Here is a 21,776-nt window from a genome sequence, read left to right on the forward strand (position 1 = left end):
ACACCGTCATGATATTAACATCATTGTGTAAAACAGAAAACAACAAGAAGTGAACGCCAAATTGTGGCTCACTTATCTGTTCTTTTATATATAATCTTCCTGCTGGGGTTGAATGTAATATATTATATAATAGTGTAACTGTGAATCTGAGTTCATGCTCTGTGACCCATTGCAACAAAAACGCGCTCCGGTCTTTTTAGCTGTGGTTTCGTTCGTTAACAGCATCACGGCCAACTTTTGTCTGACCAAATAGTGGGACTTGACCTGACGATGAAATTAATATATAAGAGTGGCTAAGCAGTTGGCGGCGGGTACTGTTGACTAATTATTTTCCCTGTAGTCTATCAGATCAAACGTAGGGACAGGTATGCGCAATTAGCTCCTTGTGAGGTTTGCGCAAAACAAACAAACAGCTCCTCTGCTGGTTTAAGGCCAGGCGTTGCCTGGTGGTTAGGGTACTCGACTCGTAATCTGGGGGTCGCGGGTTCGAATCCTGTCATCGAACATGCTCGTCCATCCAGCTGTGGGAGCGTTATAAGGTGAACGATCAATCTCACTATTCGCAAGTAAAATAGTTGGCGGTGGGTGGTGTTCACTAGTTGTTTTCCCCTCTAGTATATCACTTCAGAATTATAAACGGCTAGAGCAGGTAGCCCTCTTGCAGCTTGGCGTGAAATTCAATAAACAAAGAAGTTAACAAACTGCTGGTTTAACAAATTCATCCCTGAAGATTAAAGAAAAAAAAACGTTAGTGAGGGATCGTACACAAAACGAGATATTCTGCAAGCTAGAATTGGTTTACATTGAACTACATCATACGTTAAACGCCCCCCGGTTGCTCAGCGGGAAGTCTGAGGACTTATAACAGTAAAATCGAGTTTTGATAACCGCGGTGTAGCTTCACAACAAACAAACAAACGCTGAAAAGCGAAACCACACACCTATCTGTTTATCATGTGTTGTTGTGGCTCTTATTGTTTTAACTTTGTTCAATTTGTATTTTTCCATTCGAATTTTTCGTGAATCTTTTATTGTAATGTGTTCCCTTTAATTAATTTTCGAAAATTTCAACTGATAATATTTCTCTAATTTCTATGAATTTAATTATTCGATATCGAACTGTTATTAATTGTAGGTTAAATTACTTAGTTTAAATTGAAACACAATTCAGGGAAACAACACTCATTCAGATAACATGATGTGCCGTCATCAGGCTTAACGATTTCTTTAATGGTAATTGTGACTAACATGCTTGTGAGTTGTGGTATTCTCTAAAATATCGCTTATGATAAAGAAAATCGACTTTTAGTAGCGACAAATCACATTTTTTTTAGCTTTGTGAAATGCATCTATATGGAGTTTTAGTGGCAGCTAAGTTTTCTACGATGATTTCTAATGAGATCCATCAAAAAATTACAGGGAGATGTAATACAGAGAAGATTCAAAGCCTCTACAGTCTTCTCTACAAAATTATAACATACATGAAATTGAAGTTTATTGGCAGTTGACTCAAATCTTGGTGAAGCTTTTGTTTGTTTTTGAATTTCGCGCGAAGCTATTCGAGGGCTATTTGCGCTAGATGTCTATAATTTAGAAGTAATAAACTAGAGGGAAGGCAGCTAGTCAACACCACCAATCGCCAACTCTTGGACTACTCCTTTACCAACGAATAGTAGGATTAACCGTCACTTATAACGCCCCCACTGCTAAAAGGACGAATATGTTCGGTAATGGAGATTCGAATCCGCGACCCACAGATTGCAAGTCGAGCTCTCCAACCACCAGGTCATGCAAGACCCTTAGTGAAGCGAATGCCATTTTACTTATATGCACAGCCTAGGACAGCACCTCTTAATCCATGGGTTTGCTACCCAAAATTGGGTCATCAGAATGTGTGAAAGGGTATCGCGAACAGACTTTGAAAATAAATATTAGTATATTCATTAACTTAGCAAGCCAGATGTTTTTGCACTAAAGCTACTTACTGACTCACAACTGACCATCAGTGTTTACAACGGGGTTCTGAATCACATAAAAAATTTACAACCTAACTTATCTCCTTTGCTTAACAGTATTTTTTATTTTTTTTTAGATTTCTCTGTTACCGTTTTGAAATGAACTGTAAACTATTGTGTTCTGGTTGGTGCAAGTGCAGTTTGTAAATAAAGCTTAGGTAAATCAGCTAAAATATACATAATTTCAACACATTTTTTCACTAGTGTAGACAACAAGAACATTTAAACTCCAAGTTATATTTAGGGCTAACGTAATTCAACATTCAATTCACATTAAAAGTGGATATAAATTATGAAGCCTAATACTTCATGTTCAAAATTAATACTTTTCGAAATGAAGTAAAACATGCAAAGTTTTAAAAGCTCAAATCAACACCAAGAATAGAAGAGAGTGATAACTAAGTTATGTAGTTTTTTATCTATTCTGAAATGTCACTATTTGCAGAAAATAAGAACACTGAAGGAAATTTTTAACCAACTTGTATATACTTGTAAATTCTCATAATTTCGAATTAGTTCATTCTCCAAAGAAATTACTTTATAAAAAATATAGAAAATATTTTTCGTGTTTTACATTTTCAGGAATTTTAGTTGTTTTTAAGCAGAGTTAGAATTTTTGTTTTTAAATAACTAATTGTATTTTTATATTGAGACAGAATTCAACATATAAAAGGACTGTTTTACTATTGTAAGTAAAACACTTGCACTTTCGTTAAAGGAACTTACTATAAAATATAATGATATATATATTAAGTGACTTATTCTAGGGTTGTTATCATTCTACTATTCTTGATATTGTGTTACGCTTCTTAAGGTGTAAAAAAGATGAAAATAATTTTGACATATGTTTTCCGAAACACTATTTTGCCGCAATCTGAGAATGATTCATAAAGTAACTCTCATGTTAGAGTTAGCATAAATGAATATTCTGTCTATCGATCTACTATTGTATCACACACAAAATATCCGGATATATTCCATTTCTCTTTATTCGTTCTTTATTTATCAAATATATGCAGGTTACCGAGGATGACATTGCGGTCAGAATAAAACATCAGATAAAACAACACAGGACTAATATCAACTTTTTCTTCTTCGTCATATCCTTTTAGAACCATAAAGCAGTTTGTCATGACGAGTACAGCAGGCTTAGTTGGCCAATTATACGCCACAACCTGAAACGGTAAATTGGTTTTAATATTTTGACAGATTGGCTATAGTGGCACGTAAAGAGTAGTATTTTATATAAACATAAAATAACACGTAAAGAGTAGTATTTTATATAAACATGCACGTAAAGAGTAGTATTTTATATAAACATAACATAGCCGATCTATCAAAATATTAGAATATTCTAATATTTTGATAGATCGGCTATGTTATGTTTATATAAAATACTACTCTTTACGTGCTATTTTATGTTTATATAAAATACCACTCTTTACGTGTTATTTTATGTTTATATAAAATACTACTCTTTACGGGTTATTTTATGTTTATATAAAATACTACTCTTTACGTGCTATTCTAATATTTTGATAGATCGGCTATATTATGTTTATATAAAATACTACTGTTTACGGGACATTTTCTTTTGTTCAAACCTCTGTGCTTAGAGAATAGAAAACAAGCACCATACTTCCGCGAATGTCACTAGTTTGTATGGAAAGCTGTGTTCAGCGACGATCAATCCAACGACAAGGAACGTATATGCCCCTCAGAGATCGAAGTCATATCAATCTTTAACAGGGGTTTCAACTTACTCTGGTTCAACGTTTTTAGAATAAAAATCTTTTTGAAGTGGCGGATCATTCAAAAGTCGAGTTTTTGTGCATTTAACTTTTTTTGTTGGATAAAGACAGCTTGATGGGGAGTTAAAGTTCGCGCATTGGACATATACCGTACACTCCTGTCAAGACTGAATATGACGTTTGAATTTTGTATTGAGAAAAAATTATTATAATATTTAATCATATTTGACATAAGACATTAGTATTAGACCTATTACAATTTTAACATGACTTTTTTTATTCAGTCCCTTAAAGTTTTTGAAGAAGAAGAAAAAGGGTATAATAGTAATTAGACCCCACTCTATCAGTCATTATCCTTTGCAGACTAAGCGTTTCGCTCAATACAGAACTCACCAGGCCAGCTGGGACAACCATTATTTATATACTCCATTTGTAACAAAAAACAATAGCTATAATACGAACGCCTCTTTTAAGTTGGCGAAGCATGATTATAATTAATTAAACTTGTCATAAGACATTAATATCAAGCGCAATATATATATATTTTAACACCGCATTCTTTATTCAGTCCCTCAGGGTTTTCCCAACCAGCCTGATGAGCTACGTACTGATATGGTAGACATAGAGTAGTTGAAATACTACATTATACACTCTTCTTCTTCTTGAAAAAATCTAAGAAACTAAATAAAGAATGAGGTGTTAAAAACATAATAGTTCTAATACTGATGTATTATGACAAGTATAAATAATATAACCACACTTCGCCAGCTAAGAAAAAACGTTCAAACCATAACAACTGTGTTTGTTGCGTTCCAGCCAGCCCGATGAGCTTTATTTTGAGCGAAACGTATTGTTTCCAATCGACATGGAGAACATAGTATGATTGAAAAACTATCAGAAACTGTTCTTCTTCTCTTTGAAAAACCCTAAGGGACTGAATAAAGAATGTAGAGTTAAGAATATAATAGGCCTAATACTAATGTCTTATGAGAAGTCTGATTAATTATAATCACTCTTCGCCGGTTTAGAAAATACTTCAAAACAAAGCAGTTGTTAATATAATATTTAACACTATTTTTGAACAACAGTTAATATTATTTTTTCCACTGCAATTTGTTCTGCGTTTCTGCTTGTCCTGAAAAGTATCCGAACAGATGCAGCTGTTGTGACAATAATTTATACGTAAACTTAGTTGGCTTTATAAAAATCATTTCTAACTTCTCCATCTTTCAAGTTAGAGCAAACTATGAACGTTCAATTAATCGAATGAATGAAAACTGTTTGTCTTAGAATTAAGTATGAACATGTTTTTAAAATTAAAAGATTCGTTATAAGTAACCACTCTCGCCTACATTTTAACAAATATCGTTACCATGTAACTTTCGATATATATATACTGACTGTGGGGTCTGCATTTAATGAACAACTGAAAATGGTATTAAACTTAGTTGACGTTCTAGACTAGAACATTATAAAATACAATAACAGTATTCTCGACTATTGTCTTTTAAATTATAATTTCTGTATATAAGGCGACACTGTCGAATGTGATACATATATACAGATATTCAAAGCACTACTAGGCTTGAAATATCGCCCATTTTTACTTATGTTCTGAATGAGTTGGTAGAGCTTTCGCAGCTTCAACAATACATAATAATACACATAATCTTTAACAAAGTCGAAATATGTATATATAAACATAAACGTCACGGCAAAATATTCTAAGAAAAATATTATAACTAATGAATATATATACATTACACAAAATACATAAATATCTAAAACTTGTAAATAATAATAATAATACACATAATCTTTAACAAAGTCGAAATATGTATATATAAACATAAACGTCACGGCAAAATATTCTAAAAAAATATTATAACTAATGAATATATATATATATTACACAGAATACATAAATATCTAAAACTTGTAAATAATAATAATAATACACAATTTCAAAACATAAGAAAGCCATAAGTTATTTAAATAAGATTCAAAGTACTTCCAATTTATTTTATAAAATGATTTTTCATAAAATAATCACTAAAGCAAAATGAAAAAAAACAAAGCAAAAACATGGAGATTATTCAGATAATTTTACTCTGATTACAAATGTATTTTATGATTTACGAAAAACACATGAATGCCAAGATATAATTAATGCTGTTTCGATTTAAATAATAATTACGTACAACTTGTTGAACCTTCTTGTTTCCTTAGTAAATCTATTATTCCAAGGCGTCAATATTCTAATCACCGCATTATTTATTTTGTAGATGAACTATTAAAACCATTTATTATAAAAATTTACAGTTACGTGAGGGATAATTTAGACCTTATATCAAAGTTGCCTAGTGAAACTGGTCAGAACACCAGTTTGATTACACTAGGTGTAATATCTTTATACCTAATAATGAACAAGAACTTGGAACTGTAATTACATTAGATGTAATGTCTTTATGTATTAATGTTGAGCACGAACAGAACATTGTAATTACATTAGATATAGTATATTTGTATACTAATGCTGAACATGAACTTGGTATTGTATTTACACTAGGTATAGTATATTTGTATACTAATGCTGAACATGAACTTGGTATTGTATTTACACTAGATATAGTATATTTGTATACTAATGCTGAACATGAACTTGGTATGGTATTTACACTAGATATAGTATATTTATATACTAATGTTGAACATGAACTTGGTATTGCAGCTGTTGATTATTTTTGTGAATGTTATCTAGAGCTTTTACATTCCAGAATTACTAATGAATTTTTAATAGAAGCTTTAAAATTAGTACTGAAAAATGATTAATTCATCTATAATAATGATCTCCACCACCAGAAGAACGGAACCGCCATGGGTACAAAAATAGTACCTATCTATGCTATTTTAATAGTGCTGTTCTTAGAAGTTAAGTGTCAGCTTTTATACGATGCCACATTGGTTCAGATACATTGATGATTAAACAGTTTTATCATTTGAAATGAAGGTTAAAACTGGTTTAATTTTCGTGAAGTTTGAAATGTTATAGATCCAAACATTAAATTTACTGTTGAGAAAACTTATAAAACTATATATTTCTTTGATATATTGATTGAAATACCTGACAATGGCTCTTAGAAATTGATATTTTTTTATAAACCGACCAAATCCCACACTTATTTAGATTTTAAAAGTTGCTATCCAAGACATGTAAAATAAATATCCCATACACATACGTGTACAGATTGTTAACAACATAGCAAAAAAGAATTATTAGATTAAATGAATTAAAAATGATTTTATTAAAGATAAATTATCCAGAGGGTCTATTTGACAGGTGTATATTTTGCGCCAAATTAAATGGGGGGAAAACTAATAATCAGTCAGAAGTGTTACAAGTCATTATTACGTATACCCCAGTTAATATTAAAGAACAAAAAACTCTGATTGCCTCCTTTGCATCCAGCAGTGTAAGAAGAGCCGTAATAAATGTTAATGTTATAGTAGTTTATAAACAAATTAAGAACATGAACCGTTTACTTTATTATGAAGAAAATTCTCAAAACAGACAAGAAAGAATGACTCAGTATAAGACCTTAAGATACCAACTCTGTAATCTAGGTTATAATACCAATACTAATATCATTAGAAAAACAGATGGAAATATTATATTTAAAAAAATCCTTACCCCACCCCCAGTGACTCAGCGATAAGTGTGTAGGCTTACGACGTTAAAAATCGGGTTTCGATACTTGTGGTATATATATTTCGATTTTGTGAAATATATGTATTTTATATATTATGAATTGTATCTAAATAGGTTGGCTGAAGAGCAGTGTCAAAGCTGCGAACGCGCTACCAATTTCTGTGGAATATAATTAGAAAAACTATGTTTAAAACGTGGTGGTGCATTGAATATTTATGTATTAATACGTTAGAGAAGATCACATCTTTACATATGTAATAAATAAGAAAAACCAGTTTGTTCTTTCTAGGATGAAATAAAATAGAATCTTAAATATCAAAGTAAAGACTGTAAAAGAGGCATAGTTGTCAGTGGAAAAAGAAATAATCAAACACTTCATGATTAGAACACTTGTAACGCGTTCTTGTAGCAGTTGTAGTCCTCAGTGGCTGTATTTTCCCAGTCCTTTAACGAGCGTTCAAGCAGACGACTTATCAAATCCAACTCAACAGCAGAGTTAAACAAGGAACATCGGATTTATAGTGAAACACTAGATAAGGATGATATTAGCGGAGTCTTTGCTGTTAAATTGTTGATCGACTAGCGACGTATGTTTATATAGCGATTATTAGGTTGGAAAAAGTTAGGGGCAGTTTTTGAAATTAACCTGAGAATAACAATCATTTCTCGCTAAAATAATAACGTGAGAATTTAGTGTTGTTTTTGCTAGTTGCTATATAAATTCATTATCATCATCATCATAAAAGAAGCTGTAATATCGTATTTGTATTTAGTAAAATAAACTTATATATGTATCCGGAGAAAATATGAGGGCCCCGAACTAAATTCTTTATGAAAAACAACAGAAGTTTCACGATGTAAGATTAATTTGATTGACTTAGATTCAAATTAAATTAGATGTGCATTAAGAAATATCTTTAAATCTAAATCTATAGCTTACATTCCTGTAAATATATGGAAAAATTGAACAACTCAGTCATGGAACTACAGACCAACTAAACTGTTTTTTTTAAGGTTTTAACTATTAAAAAGCTATAAAGACCAGTCAAAGAACTATATATAAAAAGTAGTGCAGAGAGGCAACAGCCGAAAGTCTTTTGCCGCAGTTTTAATTATTTTTCAGAATGTGTACTTTTTTTCGCATGAATAACAAATTTTTATCACTTTAAAGTAAAGAGAAACTTACAAGATACTTTAGATAATAATCTGACCTGATTGGTGGAAACGCTGCAATATAAAAGAATAGTTGGTAGATTAAATGGGCTAAACTTCTGAAAGTCCAGTTCTTAAAACAACATTTCTTATGAGGACTTCAAACAGTGTTTATCTTAAAATCTGAACATTTGGTCAGTGATAAGCAGGAAGTTGGTAATAAAAGTACATTTCTTTTTGAAATAAAACTACCAATAGTATTAATCTTAAGTAAATAAAGAAGGCTTACCTGGATGGACTAAAACTGAATACGTAGCCGTATTATTTTACAAATCAAAACCCCAACGTAGAAAGACAATCAGAACATCAGCCAATTGAAAATGGAATAGGAAGAACACTATTTCATTGAAAACTGAACTCTTCAAAACAACCTACATTCGGATAACATGTAAGTTAGTTTAACTATAATATGTGATCCATTTTAGATAAGATGTCCATTGAGAAAGCAGCTGGGTGTACTAAACATTGAACACTGAGCAGATAAAAAGTATTTGTTTCTGAACAGTAGAATGTATTCTGAATGGCGTATTTTACTTGCCATTTGCACTCGAATGTTTTTCATTGACTATACCAATAGATTCTGAGATACACGGAGAAAACGTTCTATGGAGAACACTGTTGAATATGAAACTTTAGGAAGTTTTAATGATGGTTTTAAGTTATTTTCAGTCTCTACCTAAACTAGCACACAGCATATTCTGTGTATTGACTAGATAATAACAACTCAATACAACACTTTTCACATCATTTGTCTTTCGTAAAGAAATCACAGTATCGTCCCTTCACGGGCTACGAAACCACATGTTGAAACACATGTTAGTATGGAAAGTCCACTCCTTTAGAACATACAACAACGTCACGAGTAAATGCCCTCTGGCTCTTGGATTGAGAAATGTCGATAAGAAATATATTCTTGAGGAATGTTGTCGTTCTTAACGGGACGTCGGCGCTTCCGAAACTTAATCGCCGTTAAAAGAATGGATAGTGTCAGAACTAAAATACCGCTAATGCTGCTTCCTAAGATGATTCCTAAAGTCGACAGGGAAATCTTAGTCTTATCAGTTTTGGGTACCGTTCGGATCTGCAAGCATTTCCTGTTATTGCTGTTTGTTTCCAAGTATTTGTTTTCCAAGTCTGCTGCGTACGGGGTCGGTGTGTGAAGTACCTTGAGGTACTTTCCTGTAGCTGTTACACAAACCGTGTACCAGGTTTCGGGCTCCAAGTTCTCAACTTCATAAGACCGTTTTACAGAGACAAGATTAACATTTGCTTGAGATAATCGGTCTGATGTCAAATGGTACGTCAGCAAAAACCCACCAATCAGTGTACCGTTTTGTACATCCCAACGGACTGTCAAGCTGTCGTGATCCAAACGCTGAACCTCAAACAGCGAGATGAGTGGAGCTGGACAAATGTCGACAGGATGAAGATTTATAAGTGCTTGTCCATGAAGCTTTTTAGGATTCATACATGTTAATTTCAAATTCCCACTTATTGGTGTTACAATATGCTGATGCTCATGTAGCCACTCCCATAGGCTTAACAAACCACATCTGCAATCAAATGGATTACCTGTTTCCGAGTACAAAATATATATATATTATTACATTCCACTGAGAACCATTTATCAGAAAGTTAAAATATATGGTACAATGTAATGATTTTTCTGTCAGTTATAAGTTGAGATTACTTCTCCGGCTGTAATAAATATATTAATAAATTTAACAAAAGTACCGGCGATTTGACAATACAAAGTAATATGTTTGAACCTTTTCATGGAATATAGCATAATTCAAGAAGTTCACGATTTATTGAAAACAAGCAATAAGTTTTCTGTCACACATTATAAAATGAAAAAATACAGTTTCGTAAAACAAAATCTCGAGTAAGATTTGTTGAGTGCAGGAAATTCGCTTTTTTCCTGTGTTTTTATACATTCAGCTACATCCTAAGTTTTACATTTCTTGAAAACAGAGGCCTAACTGAATATGGATTATAACTAAATTGAATGAGAGCATGTTACAGTTTAAACGTCAAGAAAACCATTAGGAATAAAAGTTATTATAAAAACAAGTAGAATGTGAACAAATAGGAATAGAAATTATTATAAAAAACAAGAGGAATGTGAACAAATAGGAATAAAAGTTATTATGAAACAAGTGTAATGTGAACCAATAGGAATAAAAGTTATTATAAAACAAGTGGAATGTGAACCAATAGGAATAAAAGTTATTATAAAACAAGTGGAATGTGAACCAATAGGAATAAAAATCATTATAAATACAAGTGAAATATGAACAAATAGGAATAAAAGTTATAATGAAACAAGTGGAATGTGAATCAATAGGAATAAAAGTTATTATAAAACAAGTGGAATGTGAACCAATAGGAATAAAAGTTATTATAAAACAAGTGGAATGTGAACAACTAGAAATAAAAGTTATTATAAAACAAGTGGAATGTGAACCAATAGGAATATAAATTATTATAAAAACAAGGGGAATGTGAACCAATAGGAATGGAAATTATTATAAAACAAGTGGAATGTGAACCAATAGGAATAGAAATTATTATAAAAACAAGTGAAATGTGAACAAATAGGAATAAAAGTTATTATAAAACAAGTGGAATGTGAACCAATAGGAATAAAAGTTATTATAAATACAAGTGAAATGGAAAAAAATAGAAATAAAAGTTATAATAAAATAAGTGGAATGTGAACCAATAGGAATAAAAGTTATAATAAAATAAGTGGAATGTGAACCAATAGGAATAAAAGTTATTATAAAATAAGTGGAATGTGAACCAATAGGAATAAAAGTTATTATAAATACAAGTGAAATGGGAAAAAATAGAAATAAAAGTTATAATAAAATAAGTGGAATGTGAACCAATAGGAATAAAAGTTATTATAAAAACAAGTGGAATGTGAACCAATAGGAATAGAAATTATTATAAAAACAAATGAAATGTGAACAAATAGGAATAAAAGTTATTATCAAAAACAAGTGGAATGTGAACCAACAGGAATAGAAATTATTATAAAAACAAGTGTAATGTGAACAAATAGGAATAAAAGTAGAAACTTACTAGAAACTTAATAAAACAACAAAAACATTACTGAAAACGAATCCATATATTTAAAATCAAACTAAAATCATATGCTCAAAATTTAATACCCAAAACATATGAAAGATTTATTTGGGTCTTGAATTAGGTATTATAAAGGTATAAAATTAAGTTTACTACACTTAAAAAACTCTGAAATATCAGTTACAAGTTTTGTTGAAAAAATGTTAAACATAGTCGAAACGAGATATTGTAATGATACCTTTCGGCTTGTTGTGTATACATTTTATTTTTTCTATTAAACCCCTTTAATAAAATTTACCATGTAGTATGGACGTTATAATAACGTTTATAAATTCTTACTTACTTACTCACGAAACTCACCTGTCAGAATGATAGAAGAATTAACATTTAATGAAGCTTACCAGCTAGTTGGATATCCGTTAGACGTACTTCAACCGGAACTAACACCTCGCTGGAAAGAACCGTTAATGCATTACCCAAGAGATCTAATTCTTGCAGAGATGTGAGGTTATAAAACGCATCTTTCGCCACTATACTAATTGAGTTACTTCTCAGGGACAACATCTTCAATTTGTAGAGCTGTTGAAAGGTGTGAGCCTGAAGTCGAGTCAGTCTGTTGAAAGATAGGTCAACTGTTTCCAAGCAACCTAGGTTCGAAGAAAATGGTGGTAAGTCTACAAGATGATTTTCGGTTAAGTTTATTGTTTTCAATTGATCTAAGCCGTAGAATCTTTCTTCTGGTAATATTTCTAATTCATTATTTCCCAAGTCTAATATTTGCAGCAGATTTAATGGTTTGAAAGCACCTGGTGAAACTTTGTTGATTTTATTGTGAGTGAGGGAAAGAGATAAAAGGTTTGGCATACCATGGAAATCATGAGACGCTATTACTGATATGTTTCCATGATTCAAACTGAAATCCTGAAGTTGAGGAAACCCACCATCTGCACTGAGGTCCTCTCGAATCCTTATTAACGGATTTCTGTTTACAGTGAGGAATTTCAGGCTAATTAATGAGGATCGAAACAGAACATTAGGTAGAAAATACATCAAGTTCCCGTCTAATGCTAACCATTCCAGAGTTTTCAATTCATTAAAAATATCAGGGGTTAGACTTCTAATGGTGTTATCTGACAAATCAAGCTTTTGAAGATTAGTTAGGTTACGAAATGCATTGGGTTCGATAACTGATATAGAGTTGTTGGTTAAGTTTAATTTTTGAATGTTCCTATTGGCCATAAAACTAGCGGTCTTGAGTTTTTCGATATTATTGTTAGCAAAAGACAGCACTTGAAGATTTGGTATAGATGCGATAGCAATAGAAGGGACACTTTGTATGTAATTGTTATTCAGGTATAGTTCACGAACAAAGCTTAAACTGTAAGTCTGGTCAGCTTGTAAATCAAAAAAGCCATTTCCACCTAACCGAATGACCTCCAAGTGGGTTAGTGGCTCAAAAAGACTACCAGTAACATGATTTAGATTAGCATTTTCTATTCCAAGGTCCACCAGTTTTGATAATCCATAGAAAACGTTGTTGGTCATTCCACTCAGATTGTTTCCTGATATATCCAAACGACTGAGAGAAGGAAGAAACAAAAAATTTACGTTGGCACCCATTAATTTATTGTTACTAATATCTAAAGTTTTAAGTACTGAAAGTTCTAAGAAGGATCCAGCTTCAATCTCTTCAGCCATAACATTAGATAAATCAATCTCTTCTAATGGTATTTGCCCTTCAAACATAAATTTTCGAATAGCATACATTTGATTGTGGGCAAGGTGCAATATTCGAAGTTTCTTTAACTGTTGGAAGGTTTGAGGCTCAATATCCATAATGCGATTGAATGATAAATACAACTCTTCCAGATGATCTGCTCCCTGGAACATCTCAGGAGTCAAGTGATTTAAGTTGTTGTGCTCTAAATTGACGTATGTCAGTCTTCTTAGTCGTTCAAAGGTCTTTCTTTCTATCGTGGAGATCTCGTTATGATCTAGATATAGTTTTTGGACCTCTACCAAATCCTGGAAAACCTCTTTCTCTAACATCCTGATCTTGTTGTGACTCAGCCATAAAATTCCCATTTTATTAAGTCCTCGTAAGCTGCTGTGGTGAAGTGTAGTTATCTTGTTATGACTAAGTAGGAGAGAATGCATACTTGATGGATATCTACTTAAAATATCGCCTACTTCAATTATCTTATTTTCTTGAATATTTAAATGCTGAAGGTTTGCTAAACTTTGTAGGGCCTCATCTTCGATTACTTCTATCCTATTGAATTGCAAGTGTAATTCCTGCAAGTTAGGAAGGGAATAAAAAACTCCTTTTGCGATCCTTTTCAGAAGGTTATTTTGAAGTCTCAAATCACGAAGCTCCACAAGTTCCTGAAATGTTCCTGCCTGTAGATCAATAATTAGGTTATGGTCCAGAGAGAGAGACCGAAGTTTGTGGTTATTCTTAAAAAGAGTTGGGTGAATATCATTGAGAAGATTAAAAGACAATTGAAGCTGGTAAAGATCTTTAAGCCCGTAAAGAGCTCCACTTTCAATAAATGTGATCGCATTATTTGGTGCAAAAAGAACAGAAATTTGGGTGGAGTTCATAAACGTCTCGTTGGTAATTTGGATAACGTTATTGTTTGAGAGTATTATTTCTTGGAGCCGTGTCAGGTTTTGGAAAATACCTTGTTCAACAGAGTGCAAGTGATTGAAACTTAGGTCAACCGTTTTCAACTTCTGTAAAGGCCTGAAAAGTCGTCCATTGAGAGCCATGATGGTATTGTGGCTGAGATCTATTGTTTCCAGCTCTTGTAGGTAAATGAAAATCGTATCGTCTAAAGAAGTCAGCCGATTCATATACAGTGAAAGGGTAGTCAAGCGTGGCATGGTAATAAAGCTGTGGTCATGCAAGTGATGGATTCGATTGGAACTTAAATCAAGTCTTTCCAATCCCGTGAGTCGGGTGAAACCGTCGTCTGGAATATCTCCGATTTCATTCCATACTAATTTTAAAGTATGAAGTTTCCGAAGCCTTCGTAGGGCGCTCAGAGGAAACTGTTGTAGTTTGTTGTTTATGAGAATAAGCTTCTCCAGTGTGTTTTCTAACCCACCAAATGCATACTCCGATAAAGACGATATCTGGTTCCCTTGAAGGTTGAGGGTCATTAATTGTAGACTGTAGAACGTGTAACTTTCGATTTCTGTGATGACATTAGAGTCGAGATCTAACGTTCGCAAGACACGTAGTTTGTTTAGAGCCTTTTGGGGAATCTCTGAAATTTGACTGTTAACGATGGACAAACTCTCGAGTGTGTCCTGAATTTCGATGAATGCGTCTTCTGCAATGGAACTGATCTGAGAAAAGGAAAGTTGAAAATGGAAAATTGTTGTGTTGCCAAAAAGACCCGAGGGTAATTCGGTAATGTTTGAATCCAAGTGATAAATGCTGAGGGATTTTACAGAAGACGTGATCAGAGAGAGGGTTTTCTGGATCTGAGGGAGTCCTGTGTTAGGACACTCTAGAAATAGTCCATCTTCAAACTGGTAACATGAACACCATGGACTATCTGTCCATGATGGACATTCATTCGAGGATAATTGTGATCGACACAGGATGATCAAAATAAATACGATGTTAATCACCGTGGCCAGAAAGCCCTTGTTCGAGATTACTGGACATGTCATGTCTCATGACGCAATCCTGCAAGTAAATAGAGAATAAATTAATTTTCGTCTTATATCTAGAGCTAGAAGACGATAATTATAAACTATGTATCTTATCACATCTGAAAAATTCGTATTCTCTAGAACACAGACTTATTGTTTTCACATCCACCAAAAATAAAATTCTACACAAACACACAGGATTAAAAAGTTTTCAAATAGTCTTCTAATGCTGATCCTATAGGATTTTCGAACGAAAACCATTTTTCAACAAATCGGTCTTCTAGTACAATTACCTCACGATCCTTTCATCCTTTATTTCTTTCGTTACTCAAATTACACATACTCTACTTAGTTTTCACGACAATATTGTATACAATAAAGTCTTGTTTGGTACAACTTAGGATTTAAATGATTAAGCGAGGTCAAAAAGTTTAAGGGTAAATCGTAACCTGTAATAGTTTTATAAAATTATAAATGGTGATTAAAGAACTCGTAGAAAATTGTTTTTCATCTAGTTTTTGGTATATTGGCTCAGCGGCAAATTTAAGGGCTTATAAGGCCAAACTTTCCAGTTCGATCCCAATTGGGGAACAGTGAAGACAGACCATTGTGTAGCTTTGCTTGTTTGTTTGTTATGAATTTAGCGCAAAGCTACACGAGGGCTATCTGCGCTAGCCGTCCCTAATTTAGCAGTTTAAGACTATAGGGAAGGCAGCTAGTCATCAACACCCACCGCCAACTCTTGGGCTACTCTTTTACCAACGAATAGTGGGATTGACCGTCACATTATAACGCTCCCACGGCTGAAAGAGCAAGTATGTTTGGTGGGACGAGAGATATAAGGGAATTCATTTGATTTAGACTATTGAAAAATTCACTATTTTTCTAAAGCACCAGAGAAATAATGATTTTAATCAGAAAAGTTCATAAAAATGTTAGAGATAAGTATTTTGTTATTAGATATTGATTTATTAAATTTTGTTATTAAATATTGTTATTAAATATTGATGGTGTTTGTTAAGATATTTTCTCGGTAGGAGCAGATATTAAATATCATTCCATTATAAAAATATTTGATCTTCTTCAAATTGACCGTCACATTATAACGCTCCCACGGCTGAAAGAGCGAGCTTGTTTGGTGTGACGAGGATTCGAACCTGCGACCTGCAGATTGCGAGTCGAACGCCCTAACCACCTGGCCATGCCGGGCCTGTGTAGCTTTGCACTTAAACACAAAACTATTTTTTTCTTGACATGTGAATACTTTTTGAGGTTAACTTGTGTTAAATGGAGATAACATAATTTGGATATACGGAACAGTATGGGAAGTTTATAGAGTATTACGTGTCCCCGACCACAGTCTTAGGACCATAGAAAGATTAGCTAGGACACAAACTCAGCCACTAGAATCATGCATCTGAAACCTATAGTCATTTACACTCCCTCTCTTTCGTTCAGAAGTTCAAAATAAATTAGATAAAAAACTGTTACTGAAGTCCGTTACATTAATTTCAGTGATTTGTTAAAATTGTTTAAACTTTAGAACTACTTAAGCTATTCAACTTTCTATGGTTTATTTAAACTCTAAACGTTCTGTATTCAAACGAGTAAACACGAAGTCTTTGAACTACATAAAACAAAGTATGCAAATTAAACCGTAACGTTAAAAGAATATTTTATAATCTAGCTTGTCATTAAAGTTTCAGCTTATTCAACTAAGCAAGTATTTCTGCGACAGATTGAAAATTTACCTAGTAAATGCAGCTGCTCTTATAGTAAGTTAGAGCTAAGTCAGTCGTGCTGAATTTCACTAAATCCAATGTTTAATGGCGCGTATACTAAAATGTTTTTGCTAGAACACACAGAATGGGTTCTAAATATGGAATAGAACACTAAATAACTGAAATATGAAACGTAAGTCTACCCAGCGAAAATTCCGGACGTTTTCTTGATGCAGGAAGCTATTGCATCCGAAGACCCGAGATATTAGAAAAATATGTTGACGTTTTATAAAATAGAAGATTAGCATGAGAATGGAAGTCACGTTATTACTTAAACAATTCAAATTTTCCAAAACTTCCAGAGGAAATACATTGGCGTACACGGACACAAGTATTTGCAATAAACTTATACTCGCATTCTTCGTTATTAATAATTATAGTGCAACGTATGCAAATTATTGACTGCACTATAGCAAAACTAATGTTAATTCATGATTACTTTATGTTTGATATCCCAAATAATACAGTAAATAAATCAATAGATTGTAAGCCATCTATTGGTGGGTATGTCGCTAAGGTTGAGGTTGTAAGCCACGTATTAGTGGGCATATCGCTAAGGTTAGGGTTGTAATCCATCTACTGATGGACATGTGGCTAAGGTTAGAGTTGTAAGCCATTTATTGGTGGGCATGTCGCTAAAGTTAGGGTTGTAAGCTATAAATTAGTGGGCATGTCGCTAGGGTTAGGGTTGTAAGCTATGTATTAGTGGGTATGTCGCTAAGGTCAGAGATTGAATGTATATGCATGACGGAAGATGTCTTTCAAGCACTATTGCATTTCAATGGCAGCTAAAAAAGTTACTGGGATGACTACTAGATCCTCGAAATTACCTTTGGTTTTTTTTGTGTCATTCGACAGGATTGGTTCAGCGGGAGTGTGTGTGTGGGATCTTTAATGATGCAAAATGGCTTATAAAACCTCGATAAGCAGAAAATGTGAGTAGCTACACGAAATAGGAAAAAAGGGGTTTAAACACTTATCTTCAAACTAATTAAGTAGACTGTGCAGCTTTTATCTTTGCATGTATAGATTTTTACGTTAGGGATTAGTTACCTTGATATTCTGACATTTTAGAGATGTTTAAAAGTAGATTGGTTTATTTCCTGTCGTACAACTTGTTTTTAGTGGGGCTAGTGATCTAATTTCATATGATGAAATATATTCGTGCATCTACTTAGCAGGTTGTTTGTTTGCTTAGTGAAGAATAATAGAAGACGATGAGTCTAACGTGTTCTGTTATTATCTGTAACACTTTCCTTACAAGGAATTCCGGTATCATTCTATTGAGTAAAGACACTGAATTGCTAACCGGTATACCAGGTACACTGTGTCAACATGATACAATATCTTGTACTTTAAAAGTACAAAAGAAAGCGTGAATGTGGTAAGCAGTGTTTACCTGGGTATGATAAATTAGCTAATGATCCGTGTAGAAGGAAGAGTGACTTTTGTTTTCTTACCACTCTTAGTAATGGATTTCCTGCTCTAATTAAACACCATGCACAAAGCAATTACTAGGTAAAGAAAATCATGGCTCCACCATTTTGAGAACATGAATGTTACCTTCTGTTATCAAAGCACACACAGGTATTGTACACACACACCCAAATACATAACTGATTCCAATTAACTGCTCTCACACTATTTTCTTCCATGCAGATAATTCTACTGCCTTTCATATAAAGCAAAAGCAAGTATCCGTTTCAAACATGCCTTTATTCATTTTAAAACCGAGCTATGAATTATCTTTATTCTTCTCAAAATCAAATTGTAAATTACTTTTATCCGCCTTTAAATCAAACTCTGAATTACCTCTATATGCCTCAAAATCAAACTCTGAATTACTTATACTCTCCTCAAAACCAAACTGTAAATTACCTTTACCCATTGGAAAATCAAACTGTGAATTTCTGTTCTTGACTATAGAGTAGTTATCATGGGATATGTATGTTTTATGTATTTCAAATTAATAGACTGCCAAAATATGCTATATCATAAATTGAATAATTTTAAAAGAGAAATTATGTGGCTCTCTGACAAAACGAAAACTAAAAGGAATAAATCAAATATGAATTCTATAAGATATTTTTCACGTAATTATAACTTTAAGTAGCTGCAAACAAACCCATACTATTTCCATTGATCTTTGTAATGGAAGTTCATTAATTCGTAGTAATTTATTTTACACAACATGTCCGTCAGAACGTAAGCGATGCTCTACTATAGGAAGGAAATGTATTGTAAGGAACGTTTTGTATATTGGTTTGTCTATTGTTATTTATAGGATAAAAGGTAAAGTTTCAATTCTACGGTTTATATATAAATAAATGGATCATAATTGTGATTATTCTGATATATTTCAATATTTTTGCATCTTGGTACACTTCAATATTTGTCTAGTGTTTTGTTGTTCTCTCAAGATATATGTCAGACTTTATGAGAAAAAAGATACAAAACAGTGATTAAAATACGTTTTTGTGTTGGTCGAATTGTACTATCCAGATATACGTATTTTTTTAAAAAGAAAATGATAATTATGTCTTCTTATTGTACGATACAAATAAACTGGAATTTCGTGAATTTATAAACATATTTCGAAGAGGAACACAACGTGCCTACATCAATTACTTCATAATTATCTTTTAATTATACTGTACTTGATTCATACTTCACTTTATGTTTCATTTAGTGAACTCATTCTCTCGTTTCTCTTGATTTGAGCTAAAACATTGTCCAAGGAAGTTTTCTCCAGTAGACTTAGCCTTTTATTTTTTATTTTTCTCTCGCTCTTTCTATCTACAATGCTAATTAAGCTCTCTTTTCAAAATAAGCAATGGAAATTTAATGATGTAGATAACCATGCAAATGATACGAGAAACTTAAAGCTACTATAAGGACATTCCAAGACAGAGAAGTGTTAATAAGGCTGTTTAAAAGCCACAGTCTTCAAAATGATGAATAACTAAAAATGAAACTGACTTACAATATACGTCAGGAAAACATTAAAGCATATTTCAAGGCTTTCAATTACAGTCTGCAAGGCTTTAAAGTAAAGCTTGTATAAATTATAATTAATTAATACTAACTTCTGATCAAAACAAGCAATCTACATTGATTAGATTTAAAAATCCATCTAGTAATAAAAATAGCTCATTAGATATACCGTTGTTACTTGTAATGATTAGAATTGTTGTTTTATCAGTTGAATATCCTCGCTCTTATTTTCGGCCATAAACCCAATAATATCTTATAAGGATCGGCCAGTTTCATAAATCTTTATACCAGATTTAGTGAACCAACAGATGCAAGCTATTTATTTAATCCAACTTGGAGAAAAGTGTTACATAAAATGGGTTAAAATCTTTTTGTTCTCTCTGTTTATGTGTACTTCATCTATCATTAAGGTACTACACTAACAAATCGTTAGTCTGTTTATCGTATGTTAACAAAACAGAAGATTGAATGTTAGGCTTACCGCACACAATATATAATTGTCACGAGTAGGATAAATATAGGTGGCGCTTCTTGCCAAACACATACCTGAATATATAATCAGAAGAACACATAATTACATCTGTTTGTAATAACAACTTGTTAAAGTAAAGTAGTCAGCTGTTTTTATTTATTTAACTAATTGACGTTTACATTAGGCTCTCCATCTCCTTTTGTCACAGTTTTTGGTTGTCCAGTTTTCCTATTAGATCCAGAACCCGTGTCACGTTTGGCGATGTAATTGATTTGACATTATTCATCTTACTGCAATAAAGGCATTTCATTAGTTTGTTGAGGCTCACTATATCCACTTGTACTTGGAAAATATGAAGGGACCGTTCTCGTTGGAATGTTAATTTTGATGGCACAGTATAAATGGCCCTCTGTATTGATAATTCCAGAAATAATATTGTAATTATCTAAATCCTCAGCAAAATTATTCGGAAATGGAGTTTCTTTATTTTTCCAGAGTCCTTCAGTCTTGCTTTTTTTTGTACACATTAAGTGTAATCAAAAGTAAATCATTGAATACATTCTCCTACGCATCAGTTATATAATTACAGAGATATATTCTTAACATCTGTTGATTTTCAATCGTAAAATAAATTTTTCATTAGCTAAAAAATCATCAGTCGAATATCATTTACCCCCCCCCCCAGTTGCACAGCGGTATGTCTGCGGACTTACAACGCTAGAAACCGGGTTTCTATACCTGTGGTGGGCAGAGCACAGATAGACCCTTGTGGAACTTTGTGCTTAACTACAAAAAAAAACAAAAGTATAATTTCTCTTCATCTCTTATATGTAGCATTTTACATCAACCAATCATCGTCTGTAAGGTTTTAAACCTTTCAAGTATTTTATTAATCATAACTAGTATGTAAAATATTGATATTTCATAATTTTTAACGTCAACTAATCATCAGTAAAAATACAAGCTTTCAAACATGTAATGTATTACAATTTCGAAAGGGCTGATATTGAGTTAAATGATACTTTACATTTAGTAGTTAAATTGCACTTTGGATTTAGCAGTTAAGTAAAAGCCGATATATAG

The 21,776-nt window shown here is 32.6% G+C and overlaps 1 protein-coding gene across 1 annotated transcript in view; it reads right to left on the reverse strand.

Annotated features, from left to right (window-relative positions):
- Positions 1-3,004: 3,004 nt before the first annotated feature.
- LOC106464128 (protein artichoke-like) overlaps positions 3,005-21,776 on the reverse strand; it is a 103,831-nt gene continuing 85,059 nt past the window's right edge. Inside the window, exons 2-4 of the mRNA XM_013924238.2 lie at positions 12,182-15,480; positions 8,917-10,259; positions 3,005-3,190 (exon numbers count right to left, since the gene is read on the reverse strand). Of these exons, the coding sequence (XP_013779692.1) occupies positions 9,544-10,259; positions 12,182-15,464 (3,999 nt within the window). The 5' untranslated portion in view covers positions 15,465-15,480 and the 3' untranslated portion in view covers positions 3,005-3,190; positions 8,917-9,543. The remainder of the gene's footprint in view (positions 3,191-8,916; positions 10,260-12,181; positions 15,481-21,776) is intronic.

This window comes from Limulus polyphemus, unplaced genomic scaffold (genome assembly GCF_000517525.1).
Source record: "Limulus polyphemus unplaced genomic scaffold, Limulus_polyphemus-2.1.2 Scaffold1566, whole genome shotgun sequence".
Taxonomy (NCBI): Eukaryota; Metazoa; Arthropoda; class Merostomata; order Xiphosura; family Limulidae; genus Limulus; species Limulus polyphemus.